We start from the raw sequence: 26,785 nt of genomic DNA, 5'->3' as shown, positions 1-26,785 counted from the left end.
AATATTAAAATTTACCGCACAAATGCAGTTTCTGTTCTTCCAATAAAAGTCCTTCAGTTCAGTACCTCATTTTAAAAAGCATTTTCATTAGGAGATAAACACCGAAAAATAATATAAGAGAGAAAGGAGGAACAACACATGACTAATTTTCACTCTCACGCAGATAAAATTCCCATTATAGTCAATAGGACTTTTACTTGCATTAGGACTTCAGGGTCAGGCTTTATGAGTCAAATTCTGAATGGTATGCAGTGCCTCAAAGTGAGGCTATCTATTCCCATGACATGGGATTAGAGAAGGAGCTCTGCACCTCACAGAATCAGGCTCTAAATTTGGGAACCATGCTGTAGCAGCCCACTTTATAAACCTTAAGGGTCAGATTCTCAGCCTTAACCCCACCTGCTTTGCGATGCTGAGCAGAGGTAAAACAGGCAAAACAGGTGGAAAGCTGCCTTAAGGGAGTAGCCAAGGATTCTCCAAAAAAAGATGTCATAGCCAGCTCTACATGGTTTTCTCTTCATCCACCTTCATGTAGGTAGCACTTAGCATGGAACATAAAGTACTCCCATCTTGATCCCTGTTGGATCCAGCCCTCATTATTGAGGGGGAAAAGCTTGAAAATATGACTATCATTACAGGATAAAAAACCAGAGGAAAAAAAACGAGACTCAAATTTATTGTTTTTTAAAATCTCAGAATTCTGAGGAGCCTGACTCGTGATTTTTGAACACTTGGGGCTGGAAATACTGTACTGGGGGCTGAAATGGACCCCCAACTCTCCCAGGATCAGGAGAGCAGAAAACTGTCAGAGGGCTTGTCTTCACTGCAAAGTTATTTTGAGTTATAATTCAAGTACTGTCCCTAACTCAAGTCCTGTCCACACACAAAAACCCAAGTATAGCGGTGCTTTTAACTCAAGTTGCCTGGCCTGTCAGGGAGTATAGGCTGAAGCTTGAGTTAGCCACTGACAAGTAGTGCTAACATGACCATTCTGCAGCATGGACACTGGCTAGCTCTACTGGAGGGCCACTGATCATCAGTCATCATCATCATCATGTTCCTATTATGCCTCTGGCGTTTAGGGCAGTGATGAAGCTCCTCCACTCCTCCACTCTATTTCTGTCATGTCTTCCAATGGTTCCCCAGCTGTGCCCCAAGTTTTTCATCTTGGCTTCCACAGCTCTTTGCCATGTTGTTTTCGGGTGGCCTCGTTTTTGCTTGCCTTCGGGTGTCCATCTTATTGCTACTCTGGTGATGGAATCAGTTTCCATCCAAAGCATATGACCGATCCATCTCCAACGCCTCCTGGCAATGATGGTGCTCAGATCATCTTGGCTGCACTGTGTCAATAGATCTTGGTTTGAGATTGTTCAGTATGAAAAGATACGGAGGATTTTTCTGAAACAGGTTGTATGGAATGAAGACAGTTTGGACATGTCATACTTTCTCATTCCCCAGCATTCTGCACTATAAACGGGACAGGGTTGTTAGCCCTGTGCCTCACCCCCAACGTGGAGGACCAGGGTGTCTGTTTTGTCTGGCCACTCCCTCTGGCATGGTTGAACATACTAGGAGCAAAAAGCCCCCGCTGACAAGACTCTGGAGATAGTTAGAGCATGCAAGCTGTCCCACCATGACAAGGCACAGACACCAGAAAACAGAGGGCCACTGATGCCTTCCCTTAATTCCCCTCACATGCCCAGAAAGACAGACAAGTTCTCTTACAATTTATGGGGAAACAAATAATAGGGCAGCTCAGTTTATTGCAGCGCAAAGAACTATGGGATATGTCCCCAAAGTCTTAGTGCTACACATAAGTGAGCACAGCAACTAGTGTGAACACAGCAGCTTGAGTGTTACTTTGGAGTGTGGCTGCTCTCACTCAAGCTAGGCTAACCCAAGAATAACAACTTGGGTATAAATAACTCACTGCAGGACATAACCTTTAGAAATATCTTTGCTTCCCTCATCTCCTCAGCTGCACTAATTTTACATTCAATGCAGCTAAGAATCTGGCTCTAAGTTTGTAAACAAGTTAGTTTTGACCCAATGAGGTTACAATTTCAGTGGTTTGAAAAATAATAAACCTTAGATGTGTACTGCTTATATACTCTGTATCCTGTCTACATGTTGTGCAGTTACTGCATGCAGCATTTTGATTGTATTTACATACATTTGCTTGTGAGAGAATGGTTCTGCCAAACTGGAAAAAGTGTTGTGTTTATTAAGCCTCTATAGAAAAGGGAGACAAAAAAACCCCAAAAGTATCCCTGAAGAGCAAGAAACAAACACACACATACACACACGCGCGCGCTCCACCCAAAGTCCAACTAGTAATTGCAAAGGAACAAAAAGCCAGAATGCCTTCTGCAGAAAGCCAAGATTTATAACCATTATGTTTGCCAAGCAACCAATGAAGATGCCCACAGGAAAGCAGTATTTGTATCAACTTCCAGCGTGCATCCAAAACATCCATGATGAGAATTGCACAATTTCTGGCCTCGGTCCGAGACTTTCATTTCCATGACTGCTATCACTATTCTCCCTTAGCTGTCTAGTCCAGCCCTTGTATACAGAAATAGTGCCATTCTTGAAACTGATTATACTGTCCAAATTTTGAATTGATTTGCTCCACAGATTTTCGAATGGGATGATAGAACAAGATTGTGTTAAATCAGTGGTCACCAACAGGTTGATTGCGATCGACTGGTTGATCCTAGACGGCACAGCGGGGCTACCACTAAGACAGGCTTCCTGTCTGCCCCAGCCCCACACTGCTCCCAGAAGTGGCCAGTACGCCCTGCGGCCCCGGGGAATGGGTCTCCCTTCACGCACTGCTCCAGATCCCATTGGCCAGAAATGGGGAGCTGTGGTGCCTGCAGAGAGGGGCAGCGCGCAGAGCCACGTGCCACTCTCCCAGGGGCCGCAGGGGCACGTCGGCTCCTTCTGAGAGCAGCGTGGGGACAGGATAGGCAGAGAGCCTGCCTTAGCAGCAGCCATGCTGCGCTGCCAACCAGGAGCCACCTGAGGTAAGTGCAGCCCATCAGGAGGCCGCACCCCAACCCCCTTCCAGAGCCAGCACTCCATATCCCCCCTGCACTCTGCCCCAGCCTGGAGCCCTCTCCTGCACCCAAACTCCCTCCCAGAGCTTGCACCCCTCACCCCTTCCAGCACCCCAACCTCCTGCTCCAGGCTCAGCCTAGAGCCCCCGCCCAGAGTCTGCATCCCCTCCCAAACCCCAACTCCCAGCACAGTGAAAGTGAGTGAGGGTGGGGGAGAGCGAGTGATGGGGGGGGGGATGGAGTGAGTGGGACAGGACTTTGGGGAAGGGGCAGGGACTCGGGGAAGGGGTAGGATAGATCTTGGGTGGCCCTTAAATTCAAAAAGTGATCTTGAGTGTAAAGAGGTTGGAGACCACAGTGTTAGATGATGTGCATAAGTGATGTCAGCCTGCCATTCTAGCCTGTGTTGGCATGTATGTTAGCTAGATCAGACTATTTTCAGCTGTTTAAAAAAGAAGACATCTAGAAACTTTAGAAAAGACTCTCATCCCGGTTGCAACAGTTTACAATCCTGAGTAACAACGCTGACCTCAATGGAATTTTTCTGAGTTTACATCAGTGTGAGATCTGAATCTGATCTATTATTTCTAAATCCATATAGATAAAAGGTAACATTTTGTTATTAGTGCAATGCATCATGGAAACAGAAGGGACTGGACAAGTGGCAAAATTAAGTTTTCTAATATATTATAGTTCAACTTTTGTGAACCAAGCATTCACTCTGCTGAGCATATGGGGATGGAAAGGAGAGACTTTATGTTGCTTTCCCTGATGCTATCTTGAATTCAGATAACGAACTGTCAATATTTATTCATAGATTTATTAAAGCTATGTCTATACTCAGTGTGGGGCAGGGAGGTGATTCTCTAGCTTGTGTAGCCATACTCGTGCTAGCTCTCATCAAGCTAGCCTATTCAAAATAGGAGTGTAGCTGGTGTACCAAGGGGAGTGGCAAGCAGCAGCATGGTGTAGCTGTGCCAAGTACACACCCAGCGGGTTAAGGTATGTTTGTACTTGGCACAGCCAGCCTGCATGTCACTTCACCGCCAGTGCTGCTGCAACTACACTTCTATTTTTAGCATGCTAGCTCAATGAGAACTAGCGTGAGTATGTCACAGCTAAGGAATCACTCCCCCAGCTCCTCCTATTGACATGCCTACAGATTAAAGGCCAAAAGGATCCATTAGATCATCTAATCTGACCTCTTATATCACAGGTCATTACATTTCACCCAGTTACCCTTGTATTGAGCCCAGTTACTTGTATTAACTAAAGTACATCTTGCAGAAAGGACTGGATGCCTTGATTTGAAGACTTCAAAGGATGGAGAATCCACCACTTCTGTTGGTAGTTTGTTCCAGCAGTTAATCCCCCTGACGGCTCAAAACAAATTGAGCCTTGTTTCCAATTTGAGTTTGTCTGACTTCAGCTTCCAGTCATTGGTTCTTGTTATGCTTTTCATTGATAGATGAAAGAACCAAGAGCCTTTAGAAACAAGTGTTTTCACACAATGACGGTGCTTCCTAACAATTAAACCATAAAAAACAAGTCCAGACAAGCTAACTGGTTCCAGCCATTTATTTTATCTTACTGAAATAAATCGTAGTTCTACTACGCATTCCACATTATCCAACCCAAATATAAATAATTAAGGAACAAATCAAACACAACTGTTCACATATGGTACAAAATATCTCCTCCTGGGGGAAGAGTCTTGCTGAACCTCTAAGAGGAGCAGCACCGAATTCACAGCTTGGGGGAGAAAGGACTGAGATGCCTTTAAGCCACCTCTGTACCCTCCCAATTCAGAACTGCTCTCCATCCTTTGGTGTAATTTAGGAAACTCGGAAGGTCTGAATTACAGCAGTCTTACCAGCCATCTATGGGCCTGAGTACTGCCCAGAATCTCCAGTGCTGCATATTATTACACCATCCCGGACATGCCTACCCTGCCCTAAACACACCTCATTCCAAAAGTTGTAAGAGGATCTTGGGAAGACAGCCTTATGGCTGTTTTCCTCTGTTCCTGTGCTGAGGGAATCCTCCCTTAGCCAGATCTGAGTCTTTTATAGCCCCTTTATGCTGCTCCAGTTCTTTATTTGGTATAGAGCTGGAGTGGGTGTGAGGAACTCACCCTAGAACGTAAAGCAGAATTCTAAGGGAGACCCCTATTCAGAAGAGAAGTTAAAAAAATGACCAGAGAAACAATGCCGCTGGATCATGGTTGGTCGAAATATGGAGGGGAACTAGCTCGGAAACATCAGAGAGAAAAGTATGGCTACTTTACAATTTCATTTATTATTCTGCTGTTTGTATGTTACAAAGAGTAACTAAAAACCAACCAAAGAAAAACCAAAACCCCTCAACAGGTCTTATCTGGAAACTACTGTGTTACATGGGTTTAAACATAATTTCTAAGAAAGGAACAGAATATTTGTTTCTGATGCTTGCACTGAAGCAAGTTACTTTGGTGTTAATTAGATGGCACTGAAACACTCTGTCTACACTGGAACTGGAGGTGTAATTTTTAGCTTTGGGCAGACATACCTGCACTAGCAAATATTCTGTTACAGAAATGACCTGTTGTGGGATTCTCTGCTTTTTCAGTTGTACTGCATCTCGATTGACAGATTATTTTGGACACCACTTCCCCATTTGCTAATGACCACAGAGCTGGCATGCTAACCACCCTGAGTATGATTCCATCTGAAACTCTAGGTATGTCCTCAGGCAGGTGGACCATCTGCCACTCACACTGCCACAGTTACGCTATATTTTTAATGCTTTCACTCAATTAGTGCGGGATATTATACCTCCAGTTCTAGTGTGGATATACACCACTAATATTATGACATGCAGTCCTTGTGGTAGATTAAAGTTCCTGGAATAGTAAATGTATTATTTAGCTAGTGCTACGTCCCAGTTACAGTGCATGATGTTTTGGAAAGAATAGCTATTCTCCCACTTATACCTCTTTTTGCATTTCTGTCCATCTTTGCTGAGTCAATATTGTTCTTTACAACCTGGTTTTAACACATTTATGAACAAATTCTTACTGTTAATATGAATGACCTCCCAGATACTAAGAACCAAGTTTTGGTAATGCTAGAGGTGAAAAAATTAAAAAGAATATCTGGTGGTCTTCACTTTCTTTTCTGGTCACTGAATTTCCCTGAGGAAATTCGTATTTTTATGAATGAGTTAGCTATTAAAAGTTAGTCAATTTTTTTCCTGTGATTTTTACTATGTAGCTTGCTACTCAGCATCTGAGCTATATGTGGTTGAAATTGATCACATAAATCACATGGCTTTGTTTCTATGGCAATATTGTCTAGCATTTGAACCATAAGTCTAGGAAACAAAAGGGTTAGGTTCTTCTTTCTTGCTCAGGGTGTTCTTGGACAAATCATGCCTCGCAGTTTCAGTTTCTTTAACAATATAATAGTAAAACTTACCTACTTCAAAGGAATGTTGTTAAAATTAACGTTTGTAATGTGTGTTTTTAATCTTTAGAGGGAAGGTTCTATACAAGTGCACAGCATAGAGAACCTGTACATTCCATTTGATGAATTACTTGAAGGAAGCAATCAATTACTTGGAATGAACTGCTAAGTATAATTATGGCCACTCAGTAGCACAAGATTGGAACAGAAATACAGATCTCCTAGCTCCTAGTTTTGTACTTGATCCACTTGATAATGTGGCTTTTGAGGGCCATTATTCCCACATGCCAACACCTCGACATTCAGCTTTTTAAAAAATTAATCAGAAATCCATTTAACAGTTTCTGTAATAGGCATCTTCAATGCACTCATCAACATGGTATCTAGCATTTTTACATCTAATGCAAATAGTGTCTGGTCTCCTGAATTTACACACATACATGTGTAGGGAAGGAGAGCAAATTCATATGAAACAAGTTTACAATAAATCTTATGTACAGTTAACAATTTATAACTACATGTACAACTTTGAACCTGTAAAGTTTAATTTAGTTTAAGAGTTGTTACTTGAACAGAAATAGAATTATGTAAATATACATGTACTGTACTCATGTTGTGGAAGGGAAATTATATGGTGATGTGAGTTTTAGGAGTCATATGGTGCTAGAACATGCAGAGCAGACCTAGTTGCTTGTAAATTCCTAGAATTAAGAAACAGTTAGCTATATAGTGCTGTTTCTCTGTCCTAATTACAGAATGGAACAATATCTAGAAAGTACTAGTAATTTTTTATAGTTGGGGACCTCCTAGACAATGAAGAATGTGGAAAGTTAATTAATTCACATGAATGATTTGGTTATTATTAACAACTATGCACATTTTTGCTTATTTTGAAATCTAGAATCCAAAAAAATGAAGGGTAATATATTTAACAGCCAGGCAGCCACTTGCCAGTTATCAATTCAGTGTTTAACCACAAGTGTCCAGCTGTGTTAGTGGAAGGGTGTTTTGTTTTAGTCCTACTTATGATGGAAAAATGAAGTTTGCCAGAAGCAATCAATCTTACTGTAGTGTAAATAAGTAGTAGTAGGCGGTTCTTGGGCAGAGGGAGTAGGAGAGGACATCAGTCAACAATGTCAGATTCATCCGTTCTTGGATTAATTGTGTCCTGACAATGATAGGAATGGTTCTTTAGGTTATCCTTGTTATTAAAATAAAAAAATCTGTGCCAAAATTTTCAATTCATTTTGAACACATATATACTGTACATACATTGAATCAGTAAGACACCACACTATTTCTCTGAGTTTATATCCACCCACTCCTCTGTCATTCCAATCTTGGTGGAGGAGAGGCAGCACTTTGCTTTGACTCTTCTCACTGAGGTCATGCTTTTGCTTGTGTTTCATTTCTCAACAATCTCCCTCCCTTCATACCTTGTTTTAAATCTCCATTTCAGTGTGGCCAACTGTACAGTTAGAGTACTGATCCTCCCTCACTATTCTCCATTTACTGCATCCTTGTAATCTTTCCTCACTTCAGTGAGTGTTTAAGATTATTTGACAGTTTACTACTTTTAACTGTTTTATTCTCCCCCACCCCCATCTTTGATCATTTCCATTTTCTGCCTGTAAAAAAGTTACTTTATCCAGTGCTGTGTTTCTCTCTTTTAGGCTGTTAGCTGTAACATTTTATGACACTGCCATATAAAGAACACCCTATAAAAATGAAAGGCCTCATCATGTTTCATGTGAAGATTCCTAATATATTTGTCTGGTGGCACAAAGAGGAGTTAAAGCTGCACCAAACATGCATCTGAGAATTTATCCTGTGCAAAAGAATCCCAAGCTGGCATAGAGTTAGTGCAGACAGCTCTGCACCACCAGCTGCCAGGCTCATTGGCAACTGCAGGCTATGGCTGGAGCTCACTGTGTTTCAGTGACTCCTAGCTGGTTAAACAGCTACATAAAGGGGGTTTACAAGCCAATAGAATATAGAGCAGCCCTTAGGCAATAGGAAAGGTCATCAATTCTCCCTTCCTTTCATGAAGAGGAGTTAATAGAATGTTAGCATGTTTAGTGTCTGCCCCTCACCACCTCAAGAAGTATGTGATCAGTGAATGAACATGTATCTGCCAATCTTATTCCTCCATAAAGCTCTTAAGAAAACTGACTGTACCGGTCAGATTCTCAGTTACATGAATACCATGCTCTGTGTAGCTCAGTGATTTGGGTGGTGGAAAGATAGTGACACCACCCCCTGGCTATTAGGTAGGCAGCTTGAGACTGCTGGAGTGTAACAGCATTTTAGCAAAGCCTACTTTTCCTACCTACAATCCAGACCCTGCCCCTATGCCAAGGTCTGCAAAGGGGCTGTCGTACAACTGATTACAGTACTTCAGCATTCCCATTAGTTTAGGAAAACCCCTGGATAAAAGTGTGGGCAAGAAAGAGGAGGACTTAGAACCTTGCTCTTTATTTCTGAAGTTTAAATGTAGCTATTTGTCTAGGTATTAACTTAGCAATAAAAATTGGTTTCATATATAAAAAAGTAAATGTATTTATTTTCATTCTGAACAGTGTTTGATCTCACATAGTGACAACCACTGTGGTATTCTGCTATACCACAAGCTCCATTTTACCTCAACATTTCCAGGGATGTTTTCGACCCATCTGCCATTTTGGAGCAGTCAGTCACTGTTGTTTGCTTTTGTAGTAGTACTTTATACTAGACTATTGGTTAGTTGCACGGAAGAACTACCCTATTGTGGTTTAAATATCAGCAACATCCCTATATATTTAAATTTCTCCTCTATGTAGTCTTGTAAACTGACCCACAGCTGCCTCTTTGCAATGCTTAACCACTGTTTGAAAACCTGTGCCTGTCATAAATATAAAGGGAAGGGTAAACCCCTTTGAAATCCCTCCTGGCCAGGGGAAAGCTCCTCTCACCTGTAAAGGGTTAAGAAGCTAAAGGTAACCTCGCTGGCACCTGACCAAAATGACCAATGAGGAGACAAGATACTTTAAAAAGCTGGGAGGAGAGAGAGAAACAAAGGGTCTGTGTCTGTCTATATGCTGGTTTCTACCGGGGACAGAACAGGAATGGAGTCTTAGAACTTTTAGTAAGTAATCTAGCTAGGTATGTGTTAGATTATGATTTCTTTAAATGGCTGAGAAAAGGATTGTGCTGACTAGAATAACTATTTCTGTCTGTGTATCTTTTTTGTAACTTAAGGTTTTGCCTAGAGGGGTTCTCTATGTTTTTTTAATCTAATTACCCTGTAAGATATCTACCATCCTGATTTTACAGGGGGGATTTCTTTATTTCTATTTACTTCTATTTTTATTAAAAGTCTTCTTGTAAGAAACTGAATGCTTTTTCATTGTTCTCAGATCCAAGGGTTTGGGTCTGTGGTCACCTATGCAAATTGGTGAGGCTTTTTATCCAATATTTCCCAGGAAAGGGGGGGTGCAAGTGTTGGGAGGATTGTTCATTGTTCTTAAGATCCAAGGGTCTGGATCTGTAGTCACCTAGGCAAATTGGTGAGGCTTTTTACCAAACCTTGTCCAGGAAGTGGGGTGCAAGGTTTTGGGAAGTATTTTGGGGGGAAGGACGCGTCCAAACAGCTCTTCCCCAGTAACCAGTATTAGTTTGGTGGTGGTAGCGGCCAGTCCAAGGACAACGGGTGGAATATTTTGTACCTTGGGGAAGTTTTGACCTAAGCTGGTAAAGATAAGCTTAGGAGGTTTTTCATGCAGGTCCCCACATCTGTACCCTAGAGTTCAGAGTGGGGGAGGAACCTTGACAGGGCCAAAACACATTTTTGTCTGATTCAGACCTGTCACCATTCAGGTCTCAGCACTGTACTCCAGTTGTACTCTTTGCGGACAACTGTTATCAGAAATGGGTTAATTTGTTACTTGAAACAAGGCTAGAGAGTGACTGACTGCACTGAAGAATGACTGCTAATTGTGCTTATTGCGGGGACCATAACATAACATGTTCAACCAGCATGTTTTCCCAATCTGGTAGTGATGAAATGCATACATATCCCAAGATTTATGACTACTAATTGTCATACATTACTTTTAAAGAACACAAACACATAATTCATTCTCGTCAGACTCTGCACCCAAGGATCATATTTTTTTTTTTTGTAAATAAAAGAAATACCCAAGAAATCTTAAACACATCACAACTTCATATAAAAGACTTTATACTTCTGTTTCAGGTCATAATGATATGTAGATCACATAGCTAGATAGAGACTCTGAAATATGAACCTAGACCACAATGTTTTCCTTAATATTAAGGACTGATGGGTTAGGAAAGAAGCCTGTAAATCAAAAGCTAATCATGAAATGGAGCTACCTTTCACTAATGGTTTTAAATGGCATGCATTCTTTCACATTTCATGAAGCCTGTAGCTGCTCTCTAGCCTTGCAATGTTTTTGGCTAAGTACAGTCCCTTATGGAAGGAGTTTGGTCATTGTTCAAGGACTATAACTGCCATCTTATAAGATATTATCTTCACCACCATACTTTTAAATCACACAAGTATTGCAACAGAAGGAAGATGTCTTCCCTCAAACTTCTCCATACTCCTACCAGGAACAATCCTTTATACGTGATTCAAATCAGACATGCAAATTATTTCAGTTTGCCAACTGCCAACCAGGCATATTTCTGCATGACTATTTCTCATGAGTTCTGGATTTCTTCACAGGAAATTGTTTTCATTTATATTAACCCAAATCCATCAAATTTACTAAATTATTTAATGAATGATTGGAAACTCCTGATCTTATTCCAGCAAGCATAAGGGGGTATTCGAGGACGGCTGGCCTTCTGGTATGTATCCAAGAACAAAAAAAAAAAAAGAAAAAGATTCACTAGAAAAAGGTTCTGTTTAGTCTAACAGTAATTTAAATACTGGTTGTGACAGGGACACTCACCTCCTGAGTGCATCTTAGTGGCTGGGTGTAGCACTGCTGAACTTTTCCCGCTCCTGGCACCCCCTGTAGGTTGTTGACCTTGGTCTTCAATGGCTCAGCGCTCTGGCCAAGTCACACAATCAAAAGGATGGCCCCTTCCAAAGAAGCAAAGTGTTCAACAAACTGTCAGCCCTCAACTGCATCTTCAGCTCCATCTCTGGGCCCTTTAAATCTCACTCTTCACTTAGGCTCTAAACAAGCCTTGTCCCCTTCTTAGGGCTTAGGTCACCTTCCCAGTGGCTGGTGGAGGAACCCAGGCCCACCCACTATTCTTGTTTATGACCCAGAGATTCTATAACAGCAACCATGTACTGCTCTCCTTAAGTAGTTGCTGCTGCATTCACTGGGACTGTTCCAACCTGGTCCCTTTCCTTTCACCTGTTACTTCAGGGTTAAAGTTCTCAGGTCCTCTCACTCCCACATCCAGTAAATGCAACCCATCAAGTTCCTGTGGCCAGAGTGGAGCACCCCTCTGGTCCCACTGAGGAAATGAACTGCTCAGACCCTGCATCTTCTTTTAGATGAGCCTGCTTGTCTCTGATGGGCTGCTTCAATGAGGCCTTTCTAGTCAGGTCTGGAGGACCCACCTTTGCTGCTTCTTTGTGGGGTGGGGTGTAGTTGGAGCACAGGCCATCCACCAGGGGCACATGAAAGGCCAGGTATACTCCATCACACTGGTGTATTAATTTGTCAATTACTTGCCAACTTTGGGTTTAAAAATACAGCTCTTGAGTTATTCAACCTCAAATGTGTTTAAACAACTGAAACCAATATTGCAGTATATGCATTTATTTTAATCTATTATTTTTGTATTCAATTCTGCATTTGTGTGCAGGTTTTTCCTTTCATTTTCAATCAATTCATATAAATCTTTTATTTGTTTTAATTTAGTCCCTCATTATGTTTGCCTGTGAATTACCTTCTTCTTTACATAGAGTGCATTGCATTTTGTTTCCTTTGACTTTCCCTTTCTGGTGTTGATGATATTGTTTCTGTTCTGGACACTTGCAACTGCAAACCCTTCAAAAACAAAACAATCCAAAATGAGAAGATTCAAATCACTCAAACTGGAAATTAGTTCTCATGTGGTGTTTTCTTAAGTTTTACTTGAAATTATTTTCCCAAAATTAAAGATATAAGCCTTGAGATTCTGACTCAGGCAGTGGTCCAACTAGTCCAGTATGTTGTCTCTGACAGTTGCAAGTAACACCTGCTTCAAAAGAAGGTTCAACATTACGCAAATGAACAATTGTGGAACAACCCAGCTATAGATTTCTTCTTAACCCCAAAAAAGTAGTTTGGTTTATTACTCTATGTCCATAAGCATAAGCATTTATATCCCTTATATTTTTAAACCCTATTTAATGGTGTCACTATCCATTTACTGTAAATGTCTGTTTTTGATTCCTATTAAGCTCTTGGATTCAGTCATACCTTGTGGTTTCTGGGTTTTTTTTAAATAAATCTTTCAGTTCAATTGAATGACACCTTGTTCCTGTATAAAGAAAGGGTAAACTGAAGTACTTGATTTATCTTCTCTACAGCCAACATTATTTTGTATGTCTCTAGCATGTCTTCTCTGTTCTAAACAGTCCCAGGCTTTTAAATCTTTCTTCTTATGGACATTATTTCATACCTCTAATAATTTCTGTCACCTTTTTTTATATTGGTTGACCAGATGTGAACCACGTTTTGCATACGTGGGAAGCACACTCAATTTATACTATGACATAATATTCTCAGTATTATTTATCCCATTCTTTATATATGCTATTATTTTGTTTGCTCTTTTGATAGTCACTGTGCATTAAACACCTGTTTTCATTCTGTTGTCCACAATGACAACTGGGTCTTGTTACTGAGTGTTTTCATTGATGGTTCCACACTGAACAGAAGTGTCCCTTACTTGAGAGAGTACTGGGTAAAACTTTGGCAGTGTGTTATAGAATAGGTGTGTCTGAACAGATGGTGATTTAAGCAGGACCCATATCTTCCTAAGGGAGAGTAGCTTGCTGGATGTGTATTCTCATTAATTCAGGATTCTCTTCACTTGTGAGGACTGTCATGATTGCAGGGCTTGCTGCACCTCTGTCCCCTCTCTGGTCTCTAAGTACACCGGCACAGGTGTCATGTCCCATGCTGCCACCTCTTCTAGAATATATTTCCATATTTCTCCCACTCTTAGACTTGACACTGGGTTATAGAACCCTATGTATCAACCATGCTGATCCAGAAGATATGACTGAGTTCAACACTTGTGGTTCATCCCTTCAGGCATCTGTAACCAATTGTGAATATAGTAACCAGACAGCCTTCTTAAAAAAAATATTGTTTAATTTCAACAGTCAGAACAAAGATTTTAAGAGAAGAAGGATTTTAAAACAACCAACCATCTATACGTATGCCTATTTTACACACAGGCTTACCATCCCCCAATAATAGCCTCTGCAAATCTAGCTTCTTCAGACACACCAGTGGGCGCCTGTGTCAATCCAAGTGGCTCCCCAACAACTGCCTCTCCGTTTTTACCCAGCTATAATTATTTTGATCTTCTGGTTCCCAGTCTCTGTCCTGAATGGCAAAATAAGTGTGATACCTTGGCTGGGGGTAGAATCTTCACAGTTAATAGCTCGGGCATTGTCTCATAACAACCCTGAAGTTTTTACTGGAGAGTGGGTTATCTTGACCTATTGTTTCCCCTTCCTGATTGTTTCCCAACAGTTCTGTTAATTTAACCCAATATAGCACTTGCACCATGGGTGAAATTCAGCCTAAATTAAGTCAGTGCAACTGTGAGGGAAATTTCGAAGTCATATTTAGTGGTGACATAAAATCTGGGTGTAAAGTGGGGCATAAACATAATTAAGTAGACAGAAGTTGCAGTATATTGTAACTTTACCATTTTATCATGCAGTGGGTATGTAAAAGAAAAGTAATTTTAGAAACCGAAAAGAGCGAAGTTGTGGACTAGTAGGAAAAAGCAGCTAACAGGAGGACACAAAACATCCTTGCCTACTCATACTTCTCTTTATGTGCACAATCCCCAAAATTTCTGAAGCCAAATTCAGTTGTGATGTAAATTATGCATAACTCTTATTGCCTTCAATGGAAGTTGCAGCTATTAACGGCCAGGGTGGAATTTACTCTATGAATCAAAATGTCACTACACTGCCAGAAATACCCATAACCTGACCATTGCAAATTCCTTTATTATTCTATAGCACCACTGAATTCAGCAATACATTAATGTCATTATTTAATTCAAGAGGTGAAATACAGAATCTAATCAATTTGATACCAATATAGGAGGGAAGCAACGGTCTATGGCTACAGAAATTTGTCCTACAATCTGTACGGGACTTGAGAGGGGAACTGAAATGATGGCTGCATGTCACTTTTGGGGCTTCCTGAATTATCATTGCTGTCAGGAGCTAGTTTGGTGCCTAACAAAAGTTAGAGCAGATTTAAGGCTGCTCCAAAACTACACCAGCTAATAATCATCTCTAAAGGTCAGAGATCACTGCAGTATAGCAGTATTTTGATCTTGCCCCTTCTCCTGGCACAACCCTGACATGCTGCTATCATTTGGGGCATCCTGAGTTGCCTAATTAAGGCATCACCATGGCCATTTTGTGCCACCAGATTCGGTGTCTTAGTGTGAGTAAGGAGCCAACTCATTAATTCTAAACTACAAAATTAGGATTTTCTTCCTGTCCTACAATAGCCATGTTTTTCTACTTTATAAAGTGTTAGAAAAAATTTTCTGGTAATGGAATTTGAATGGAATTAGATTAATAACAAAAAAGTCTATTATTGGGAAGTTGAAGTAAGGGTAAATGACTTTGAAATCCCTTAAATATTGAACATTTCATTTAAAATCAGTTCTTTCCTTAACATCTGCAGTTCAGTGAGTAATTGCTTTAATTAAAGTAACTAAGAGGTCACTGGATATTAGGTCTTATATACACATTATATGACAATTTCAAATACATATTTTTATAGATCATAGGCATGCACCAATTATGACAATTCTCTTCATTCTAACATTGCCTAGTTAGTATTTTTTTCTTCTCTTTTGAAGTGTCCCTACCACTATTAGTCATATGAGTCATCTCTACTTACAGAAGTAACTATTGACATCAAATAGAAATAAAATGCACGACCCTTTAGCCCTTACTCATGTGAATGACTGCACCACACCTTTAAGAAGAGGGGGGAATTTGGCTGGCTGGGGGGTGATGCAAAAGGAGACAAGAGGCCAGCATGGTGACACTGACTCATCCCCTGGGAACTGGATGGGCAGAAGAGTTTAAAAGGGCAGCCCTGTGCATGAAACCCCCTTTTATATGGGAACAGGCTGAGGCAGCACCCACATTCCTCCCCTTTAGGTGGTGAAATACCAAATTTGGTCAAGACAGGCTGTGCGCATTGTGCTAGCTGCCAGATAAATGGCTTGGAAAAGGACTTAAAGAGCAGGTGTTTGTTAAGGGAATGGAATGGGGGATGGGTGGAGGGGGTTGGGGCTCCTATGACTGATACAGCAGGGAGGCAACCCGCTTTTCTTATAGCCCACTTTAACCCTCCTCCTCTGGGTGGATGCTAAGGTCCCAGCAATGGATTGGCTGTTGGACCTATATCGAAAAAGTGTGGGGGAGGGAGGGGGAACTGGCAGAAGTCCCCCGGGTAATTACCAAATGAACATGGGGTTACGTGTGCTGTATACTTTTCTCTGCTGGGTAGTCCCATACATCTAATAATAAAGTTGCAGTCTGCTTAAAACCATATCAGATGTCTCCTGTCCTTCTTTCGGTATAGTCGGACAATAAGGGATGCATAGTTAGGTCCTTGTTTCTATTCTATAAACTTGATAAAAACATTGGTTTTCAAAGAGCTACTTTAGTGGCCTATAATGTCTAAATCATTTGGTGAACCATACAGAGGGACCACCAGGCCGCAGGAGTCTGGAGTCTTTTGAGCAGGGAGGTTGTGTGCTTTCAGAATGGCTTCAAATTTCACATTGTAAATCTTAGAACTCAAATATTGAGTTAAACTTTGAAGTAAGATAGTTCCGCAGTTGTTCTATTCACAGTAACTTTCTGTTCCATTTAGGTTCTTTTTCTGTCCCATGCCCGTGATACGAGAGTGCCAATGCTTAGCACTTTCCAGCTGCAGATTTCTAAGAACTTCACCTGAGCACCATTAAACCATTTTTCAGAGGAGACAAATTGAGGCACAGAGAGGTTCAATATCTTGCCTAAGTCAAACAGCAAGTCATTGACAGAGCTAGAAATGGAACCCAGGTTTCCCAGCTCAGGATCTGCTGCCTGGTCAATAGCTCCAAATAGCGCTGGTAGCAAGCATATTGTAGGGTGGCGTTTTTTACTTTTTCATGTGCAAATAAATAATTAATAATAATAATATATAAAACCCTGGCATTTTCTCTGAGCTGCCCTTACCCCCTTGAACTAATTTGGGTAACTCAGAATACTTTTAATAATGATATTTGTTTTTAATTTAGTGAATTACAAGTCTATATGGTACAAGCGTATTTTCATACTTTTGCCAGTTTTAAGCCAACAGTCATTCATACAATTAATAATTGTAAGTATAATAATGGCTGCCTAGTGCAATGAACAGTATGCAGACCTATTTTGAATTGTGTAGCAATGGAACATGAAATCGTCAAGGCTATTAGTTTGAAAACACATATATTGATGTTCCCTTTGATGAAGCAAACATGATCGTGATTATTTTGAAGGCTCCTATTTTGTGTCTTCTAAATATTAAAATAAAGTACTTCCGGATTTTATTAATGTATCATGTTTAAATCAAATGTGCAATATGTTCTCAGTCTTTCCACACACACTTAGATTCACATCTGATCTAGTTAAAATAAGTATTTTCTTCTGATTGGAGAAAATGAAACAGAATTTGCACTGATCTTTTCTCAACTCCAGTTGTTTAAATGAGACATTTCATCTAGTTGTCAAACTATTTAGACAGTCAAGCCATAATTTTAAACAGCTATTTCCTCATTTTCAATTTGACAGGATACAGCCTTTCTTAGTTTGAAGTACCATTTATTTTATAATGGGCCCCTAGGAACTACAAAAAGCCCCTGGAAACAGTAATACAAATAATTAAAAAATAATTAATGATTACAAGATATTATCTCATAGTACTGGGCACTGAGTTCTGAATATTTACATGTATTGTAACTCAGCTCAATCCTGCCTACATTACATTTGTCTTAATTATTACAAAATACTTTATCACATTATTCTAAATACCATTATACACTTTACCTAAATTACTGTCAGCTCTTCAAATGTGATAAAAATGTAGTAACCATTTGGGGGGAAAAATCCCTACATTTATTTAACTGTTAAGTCTTAGGCCAATTAATATGTTTGTGATATTCCCATGTTACATACATATATACACTTAACAAGCCAACTTTGAACCTCTGTATGACTTATAAAAATATATAAATAAGTTATACAGAGGTTAAATGTTTGCTTGCTAAACATGTATATGCATGCAGCATAGAAATCCCACTGAAGTCCCATGAGAGCTATGTACACGCACAAACAGCTTTATTGGAACTTCAGTGGGATTTCCATCCTCTCTATCTCTCTCTCTCACACACACACACATTTAGTAAGCAAATTATACAGGGGTTCTAAGTTTGCTTGCTTAGTACTGAATTTCAGTTTTAAAAAGTTAAAATTCCATCTTGAATTAAAAATATTTCAATATTATTGAACTGCTCTTTTTCACCTAAGTATAAACTCAATATTTCTAAGGTTATGAAACTATAACTTTCTAAGAGTTATCAACATTTTCGTTAGGTTGCCCTTGAAAAAGCAAATAGCAGCTCCCAGCTCACTATGTGGACAAAGGTTCCATAAGTTATGAAAGCTCTCATTCTGCTTTACAAATGAGACAATAATATGTTCCCGCTGCATCTGTGTTTGTAGCAAACTAGTCACATCAGTGAAATATCAATAAGCAAAAACAGCTCCCTGTAGCAGGGCTGTCTGTACTAGAGGTGTGCCCAGAGTGCTGTTGCAGTGTAATGATCACAAGCTGCTGTAATGACAAAGGGATAGATTTTCAAAGACAGTTAGGCAACTACCTCCCATTGTATCTGCAGTTACATGCTTAGCTGCACATCTGTCTGAACATTTCCTCCATGTCAGAGAAGTGGAGAGTGCCATGGAGTGACACACAGTAGTGCTGATATGGATCTTTATTTCCTGGACTCCTATCTTCTGAAATGCATCAGAGTACAAGTTCATGCTACTGTCACGGAGTCCAGTGATTACTATTACAAGGATAAGCAGAATTATGAAAAACAGTGTAGGTGACAACAAGATGTTTGATCCGGAGAAAGAACTATAAATGAGGTTACATAGGGGAAAGTAGGCACGACTGTCATCCATGTACATTTGAAGATGTCAAAACAGTCTTTATTGCAGATGACCATACCTCTAAGAACTCCTCAGTGCCAACTGCCAAAGGGTTCACTGTTCTATAATAGTAGCCCCTGAAGGCGTGACAAACTCACTACATCCAACGCATTGCTGATGCAGTAATCATCTATAAAGAATGTTGAGTGAGATTTTAAATGAAAGTCAGGATTGTGCTGGTCATTAATATAATTGTGAAATGTATGGATGGATAATATTGAAAAAGTTATGCATACATACTGAAACTATGTCCTCATAGTTTGCAGCAAGGTATTACCTTCAGCAGAGGTGAAAAACTGGTGTTGCCAGACAAAGGGACATACATACATACACACACACACATACATACTAATCAGTCTGTCTAGGTTCCTAGATTCACAGAAATGTAGGACTGTAAGGGGCCTCAATAGGTCATCTAGTCCTATCTCCTGCATGGAGGCAGACCTAAGTATTATCCAGACCAAGACTGATAGATGTTTGTCTAAACTGTTCTTAAAAACTTCGAATGGCAGAGACACCACAAACTCCCTAGGTAATTTGTTCCAGTGCTTAACTACCCTGAAAGTTAGGATTTTTTTCCTAATGTGTAACCTAACTCTCCCTTGCTGCAGTTTAAGGCCATTGCTTCTTGTCCTGTCCTCAGTGGTTAAGGAGAACAATTTATCATCTTCCTGTTTATAATAAACTTTTACGTATTGAAGACTTATCAAGTCCCCTCTCAGTCTTCTCTTTTCCAGACTAAACAAACCCATTTTTTAAATCTTTCTTCAGAGGTAATAAGAAAAGGAGGACTTGTGGCACCTTAGAGACTAACAAATTTATTTGAGCATAAGCTTTCATGAGCTACAGCTCACTTCATCGGATGCATTCAGTGATGAAGTGAGCTGTAGCTCACGAAAGCTTATGCTCAAATAAATTTGTTAGTCTCTAAGGTGCCACAAGTACTCCTTTTCTTTTTGTGAATACAGACTAACACAGCTGCTACTCTGAAACCTGTCATTATTCAGAGGTAATGTTTTCTAGACCTGTAATCATTTTTGTTGCTTTCCTCTGGACTTTCTCCATGTCCTTCATGAAGTGTGGTGCCCAGAATGGGCACAAGACTTCAGCTGAAGCCATTTCAGTTCAGAGTAGAGTAGAAGAATTATTTCTCATGTCTTGATTCCAACACTCCTGCTAATACATCTCACAATGTCTGCTTTTTTAGTTTGTGACCCCCTATAACCTACAGATTCTTTTCTAGGCAGTCATTTCCCATTTTATATTTGTGCATTTGACTATGCCTTCCTAAGTGTAGTACTTCACATTTGTCTTCATGAATTTTCTCCTATTTATTTCAGATCAATTGTCCAGTTTGTCAAGAAAGACCACTATGAATTCTAAACCTGTCCACCAAAGCACGTCCAACGCCTCCAATCTTGGAATCATCTTCAAATTTTATAAATTTACTTTCTTTGCCGGTATCCAAATCATTTAGGAAGATATTGACTAAAACTGGACTCAGATCTCTGCGGGACCCACCTCACTAAGCTCTTCCAGCTCGACTGTGAACCTTTCATAACTACTCTGAGTATGGTTTTCCAACCAGCTGTGCACCCTCCTTATTGTAGGTTTGTTTAGACTACATTTCCCTAGTTTGCTTATGAGAAGATTATGCGAGACAGTGTCAAAGGCCTTACAAAAGATGAGATATTGCGTCTGCTGTTCTTCCCGCCCCCGCCATCTATAAGGCTTGTTACCCTGTCAAAAAAAGATATTAAGCTGGTTTGACATGATTTATTCTTGACCAAATCCATGAGGTTACTTATCACCTAATTATCTTCTAGGTACTTACAAACTGATTGATTGATTGGCTCCATTACCTTTCTAGGTACCAAAGGTAAACTGTTTGGTCTATAATTCCATAGAATATCATTATTCTCCTTTTTATAGATAGATACTATGTTTGCCCTTTTCCTGTCCTTTGGGATCTCTCCAATCCTCCATGATTTCTCAAAGAAAATTGCTAATGGCTTATAGATCTCTTCAGCCAGTTCATTAAGTCGTCTACGATGTATATCCTTAGGCCCTGCTGACATGAAAACCTCTTAACTTGTCTAAGCAATTATTAAATTGTTCTTCCCCTATTTTAGCCTCCAATCCTACCCCATTTACACTAACATTCACTATGTTAGTCATCCCATCATCGCTAATCTTTTTTGGTGAAGAAAGAAACAAAAAAGACATTTAATACTTTGGCCATTGCTGTATTTTCTTTCCCTTCTCATTGAGTAATAGGCCTCTGTCCTGGGCTATTACTGTATTTGTAAAATATTTTCTTGTTATCCTTTATGCTCCTAGCTAGTTTAATCTCCTTTTGTACCTTGGCCTTTCTAATTTTGTCCTTATATGCTTGTGGTGTTGTTTTATATATACTGTATAATATATATTCATCCTTCATAATTTGAGCTAGTGTCCATATTTTGTACGACTCTTAAATTTGAGGTTGTTGAAGATCTCCTGGTTAAGTCAGAGTGGCCTCTCACTGTATTTCTTATCCGTTGGGATGGTTAATTTCTGCCCTTGATGATCATTTTTTTTTAAATCTGACAACTCTCCAGTACTACGTTTTTCCCCTTAGACTTACTTCCCATGGGATCTTACCTAACAATCCTCCGTGTTTGCTAAAGCCTGCCTTCTTGAAGTCCATTATCTTTATTTTGCTGTTTTGCCTCCTACCATTCCTTAGAATATTGAACTATCATATCAAATGTAGAGTAAGTCTAGTAAGCCAAAACAATGGAAGCCCTGTTTACATATGAGGCAAAAAAGGGATGGGAAGTCAACAGGAAGAGAAGAATAGGGAGAAAACAGCTTTGTGTAGAGGCACACTTCAAAAGGTTTATTTGGACTGTTACTGGGGAACAGGGACAGCACCCTGTTATCAATGTCTGAGGGAGCAAAAATAACAGCACTTTTTGCATCCACGAACAGCAGATTCCACCCATGTGGGCTGGTGACGCTGGGACAGTGTTTTATATGAGAGATGTCTTTAAACAAGGATTTTAGCCTATTAATGTTAAGGGAAGGCATTAAGAAGAGTGTTATACTTTTTGTTCTATACATAATCCTTTTTTCCCCTTATTCTTACTTGGTATCTCTTAAATCTTATATAATAAACTGTTTCATTATAAATACATCTCTGTGCTCTGGTGTTACAAAGGACCTGATCCTGTGACTTACCAATCAAGGATTCAGTTTATTCCCTTGGGAACAGCAAACCTTGTAATTGAATATCCAGTGATATTCACTGAATATTACACGAGGATGCTTTCAGAGAGACTCAGGGATAGGAGTGCTGTAAAAGAAAGTAAGGACTGGCAGAGCTCTGAGGAGATTGTTGGGGTGTCTAACAGACTGGTGGAGCCAGGAAGCTTATATCCCGTTAAGCACCAACAAGTCTCTCCCTCACTGAGACAGGGTAAGGACTGTGATTCCCAGTCCTGTGCACCTGGAGAATCATCACAATATTATTTTAGAAACCTGTGAAGTTTAATGATATGATTACTGGTCACAAAAAAACTGTGAGGGAAAATTCATGGGAAAACATGGAACCATACCAGCTTTGCCACTAAGGAGCCATGAGGAAAGTAAAAACACAGGATCTTTACTTACTGGACAAATGAGCAAACAATCATCACTCTGACTGCCTAATCTGCAGTTTGAGTCATTTTAATGAAGGGCATTGGCAAGAAACCAGACTTTGCTAGCCCACATTTTCAATAATGCTCCAGAACAATGCACAATTGATGAGCACAAGTCAGGATTGTGGTTTTGCACATAGGTATGCTTATACATAAATCCCCAATATGCATATACTGTATATGTACATTTGATAATCTGGTCAATTTTTTCTTCATGAGATCTCTAATTTCACATTTACTCTTGTTATAGATATCAAAGAAGAGGGTACCAACACAAAAATATCAGTCACTAAGATCTTGGTCACAATCTGTAAAAGGATACAGTTTCTATATATGGGGCATAATTCTGATCCATTGCCTAGAAATGCATATATACGGAAGCCCTGGTGAGCACTATCAGCATACATCTTTCCCTTTAAGCACCTACAACTTCAGTGTTGTCTTCTATCAGCCTGTAAAAAGGGTGCCTACCTTATAGTGTCACCTTCTGTCAAGTGTGACTTCACTGAAGTCTGCCTCAATTTCCCCATTGACGGGGCAGTAGTGGCTTCACTTTAATAGCCCAGGCAAGGAGAAGGCAAACACTCTAATGAACAAAATAATCTCTTGAACAACGATTTAAAGGCTGTTACCTCAGAGCCCAAGTTTGGAATTTTACAAAATTAAAAGTCCTAAAACAAACCATCAGGGGACTGATCAGACCAATCCTCAGGGAGCTGAACTAGAGATCATCATCCCTTGCTAGTTGTTCAGTTTCTAGTCTTCACCCCAGGCCTACTCAGCTTCCTCTTCCTGTATAAAACAGGGCAGCCTGCAGCTGAAGCAAGGAGCCCTATTTACAAACAACCCTCCCTGCCAAAAGCTAATTCTTCTATTGAAGTTGCTGAAACTTATAAATAATAGTTTCCTTTCTGGAACAATTTACTCTGAATAGATGTAACATGTTTTATGATGCTATCCAATAATAGGCAATCTAAAAGTAAATCCTGATATGCATACCTTAATGCCATATTATAAATAATTTAACTGAGTATATTGAAATTGAAGAGCTACAACTTGTGAAGAATAAAAGCTGTGTAAAGCCTTTAATTTCATAAAAACACAGCAGTCTAACATTGAATGAACTGTAAGGCCAACAGAAGTTAATCTTAATTCCTTAATCACCTATCAAACATTTTACAAGCATATGTCTTTAAAACCTGCACTGGAAAAACTAAGCAGAAAAATATTCAACACTATTAATTTATAGCTCAGCCTCCTCATGTTGATAGACTGCTGCTCAATACAGTAGAAACATCACAGTCTTGAATTATGATAAAAAAGCTTCTTCTGCTGCTCTCAAGCATAGGCAGTTGTTGCTGCTCAGGAAGTATTTACACTCTCATGCTTTTACTGCTATCAATAATATAAATAGTCAAAATCTTCACTGACTATTATAAATAATGCATGAAATTCTGTAGGCTTCAGCTGCCATTGAACATCATTTGAAGCTTGTCATAAATATAAAGGGAAGGGTAAACACCTTTAAATCCCTCCTGGCCAAAGGAAAAACCCTTTCACCTGTAAGGGGTTAAGAAGCTAAGACAACCTCGCTGGCACCTGATCAAAATGACCAATGAGGAGACAAGATACTTTCAAAGCTGGAGGGGGGGAACAAAGGGTTCTCTGTGTATGTTGTCTTTTGCCAGGACCAGAGCAAGAATGCAGGTCAGAACTCCTGTAAAGGGTTAATAAGCAATCTAGTTAGATATGTGTTAGATTCTGTTTTTTTTTAAATGGCTGATAAAATAAGTTGTGCTGAATGGAATGTATATTCCTGTTTTTGTGTCTTTTTGTAACATAAGGTTTAGCCTAGAGGGATTCTCTATGTTTTGAATCTGATTACCCTGTAAGGTATTTACCATCCTGATTTTACAGCGATGATTCTTTTACTTTTCTTTAATTAAAATTCTTCTTTTAAGAACCTGATTGCTTTATCATTGTTCTTAAGATCCAAGGGTTTGGGTCTGTGTTCACCTATGCAAATTGGTGAGGATTTTTATCAAACCTTCCCCAGGAAAGGGGGTGTAGGACTTGGGGGGATTTTGGGGGGAAAGACGTTTCCAAGTGGGCTCTTTCCCGGTTATATTTTTAGATGCTTGGTGGTGGCGGCAATAAAGTCCAGGCACAAAAGGTAAAATAGTTTGTACCTTGGGGAAGTTTTAACCTAAGCTGGTAAAAATAAGCTTAGGGGATTTTTCGTGCAGGTCCCCTCATCTGTACCCTAGAATTCAGAGTGGGGAAGGAACCTTTACAAAGCTCAGGAATGCTTCTTAATACTTTACAAGAAGTGGCTGGTATGAGTCTGAACAAAATCTGTTTCAAGTTTTGCAGATTCTGTTCCAAACTGTTTGTATTTACTTTTGTTTACAAAATTAACTTCTACGTGAAAAAGATTAAAATCAAGTTACAAATGTTCTCTCATACAAGTTTTGCTGATAAAGGTAGCTGTGCTGAAATAGTATAGTTAAAACTTGGAACTGAGACATTCTAATTTCAAAATTATCACTATGCAAAAATCAATGTAGAACATATTAAATAGATTAAAAACTGGCTAACTGATCGATATCAAAACATATCTGTAAATAAGGAATCAAGATTCAATGGGATTGTTTCTGGTGGAGTCACACAGGGATCAATCCTTGGCTCAAATGTTATTCAATATTTTATCTAAGATATGGAGAAAAAATAATTGCTGATTAAAAATCACACTTACAAGATAGGAGACAATGTCCTGTAATGGAACTGCTCTGAAAAGGGGGTCACAAGATACATCTATACAGGGATAAAAAACCTGCAGCTGGCCCTGGTCAGCTGACTCAGGCTCATGGAGCTGAAAAACAGCTATGTAGATGTTTGGGCTCTGGCTGGAGCCCGAACTCTGGGACCCTGAGAGGGTGGAGGGTCCCAGAGTTCAGGCTCCAACCTGAGCCTGATTGTTTGCACAGAAATTTTTAACCCCGCAGCCTGAGCGCCAAAAGTCTAAGGCAGTGATCCAGGCCACCGGCAGATGTAACCATAGAACATCATATGAACATGAGCTCACAATGTGATGTGGTGACTGAAAAAACAAATGTGATCCTTGGATGTAGAATCAGTGCAATATCAAGTAAAAATAGGGAGGTGTGTTATAATCAGTTCATATGGTGTTAGTGGGACAATGACTGGAATACTACATCTAGTTCTGTTGTCCACACTTCAGAAAGGATGACTGGAAAAGGTTCAGAAAACAGCAATAAGAAATATTCGAAGTCTGGAAAATCTGCCTTAAAGTGAAAAATCAAAAAAGCTCAATGTATTTAATTAATTCAAGAAAAGGTTCACGGTGACAATCACAGTATGTAAGTGCCAACATGAGCAAGATATTTGATCGCTGAGGGCTCTTTTAATTTAGCTGACAAAGACATAGCAAGATCCAATAGCTGGAAGCTGAAACTAGACAAATTCAGATGAGACATTAGGCACAAACCAGAGGTCTACTGTACTGTTGTAACTATGCTAAGATATACCACTCAATTATCTCAAACAAATAATGGCAAAATGTGCATACACACACACATTCCTGATAATTCCCCCTAATGTTTTCCTGCACAACAGTTGGGCCCACAGAACAGAAAATGAACTCAGTTTTACATCCTTCAGAAAGTCCAGGTGTTAAAGGTGAAAATAAACATTGGGCAAAAAGGAGAATGCTGTCTTTTTGCATTGCTCCTAACTTGAAGCTTCAAAATTATTACTATGTTGGTATCTTCTTTCCATAAACAAAAATATAACTAAGTTTTTAAATGAAAAAGAAAACATATTAAAAATAAAAACACCAGAGATATTAGATTTACTTTATTTTGGTTGACATTTGAGACAGACCTTCCATGGGTAGCTATGGTTGAAATTTCATTATGTTTCTAAAGATTTGCTAGCAATCATTTTAGCAATTTTTGCTCACATATTCTCCAATTTTATTTCCTAGAGATGTAATTTAAGTCTAGGTAAGGATAATGAAATATAAATCAGAAGTTCGGAAAGTCATACAAATCATACCATCAGTAGCTAATCTAGTCCAAGGTACTGTGTAAAGTTAAAAAAGGTCTG

The 26,785-nt window shown here is 39.5% G+C and overlaps 1 protein-coding gene across 11 annotated transcripts in view; it reads right to left on the bottom strand.

Annotated features, from left to right (window-relative positions):
• PCDH15 (protocadherin related 15) overlaps window positions 1-26,785 on the bottom strand; it is a 1,355,521-nt gene that overhangs the window by 538,431 nt on the left and 790,305 nt on the right. The window contains exon 1 of one of the 11 annotated variants that reach the window (XM_073353686.1): window positions 11,464-11,514. The exons of the other annotated variants lie outside the window; for them this stretch is intronic. Within the exon in view, the coding sequence (XP_073209787.1) occupies window positions 11,464-11,476 (13 nt within the window). The 5' untranslated portion in view covers window positions 11,477-11,514. Of the gene's footprint in view, window positions 1-11,463; window positions 11,515-26,785 lie in introns of those variants that run through there. 11 annotated transcript variants of the gene reach the window in all.

The sequence above is a fragment of the Lepidochelys kempii genome, chromosome 7 (assembly GCF_965140265.1).
Source record: "Lepidochelys kempii isolate rLepKem1 chromosome 7, rLepKem1.hap2, whole genome shotgun sequence".
Lineage (NCBI taxonomy): Eukaryota > Metazoa > Chordata > Testudines > Cheloniidae > Lepidochelys > Lepidochelys kempii.
Note: the sequence above shows the minus strand (reverse complement) of the source record. Positions and strands in the feature narration are given on the sequence as shown.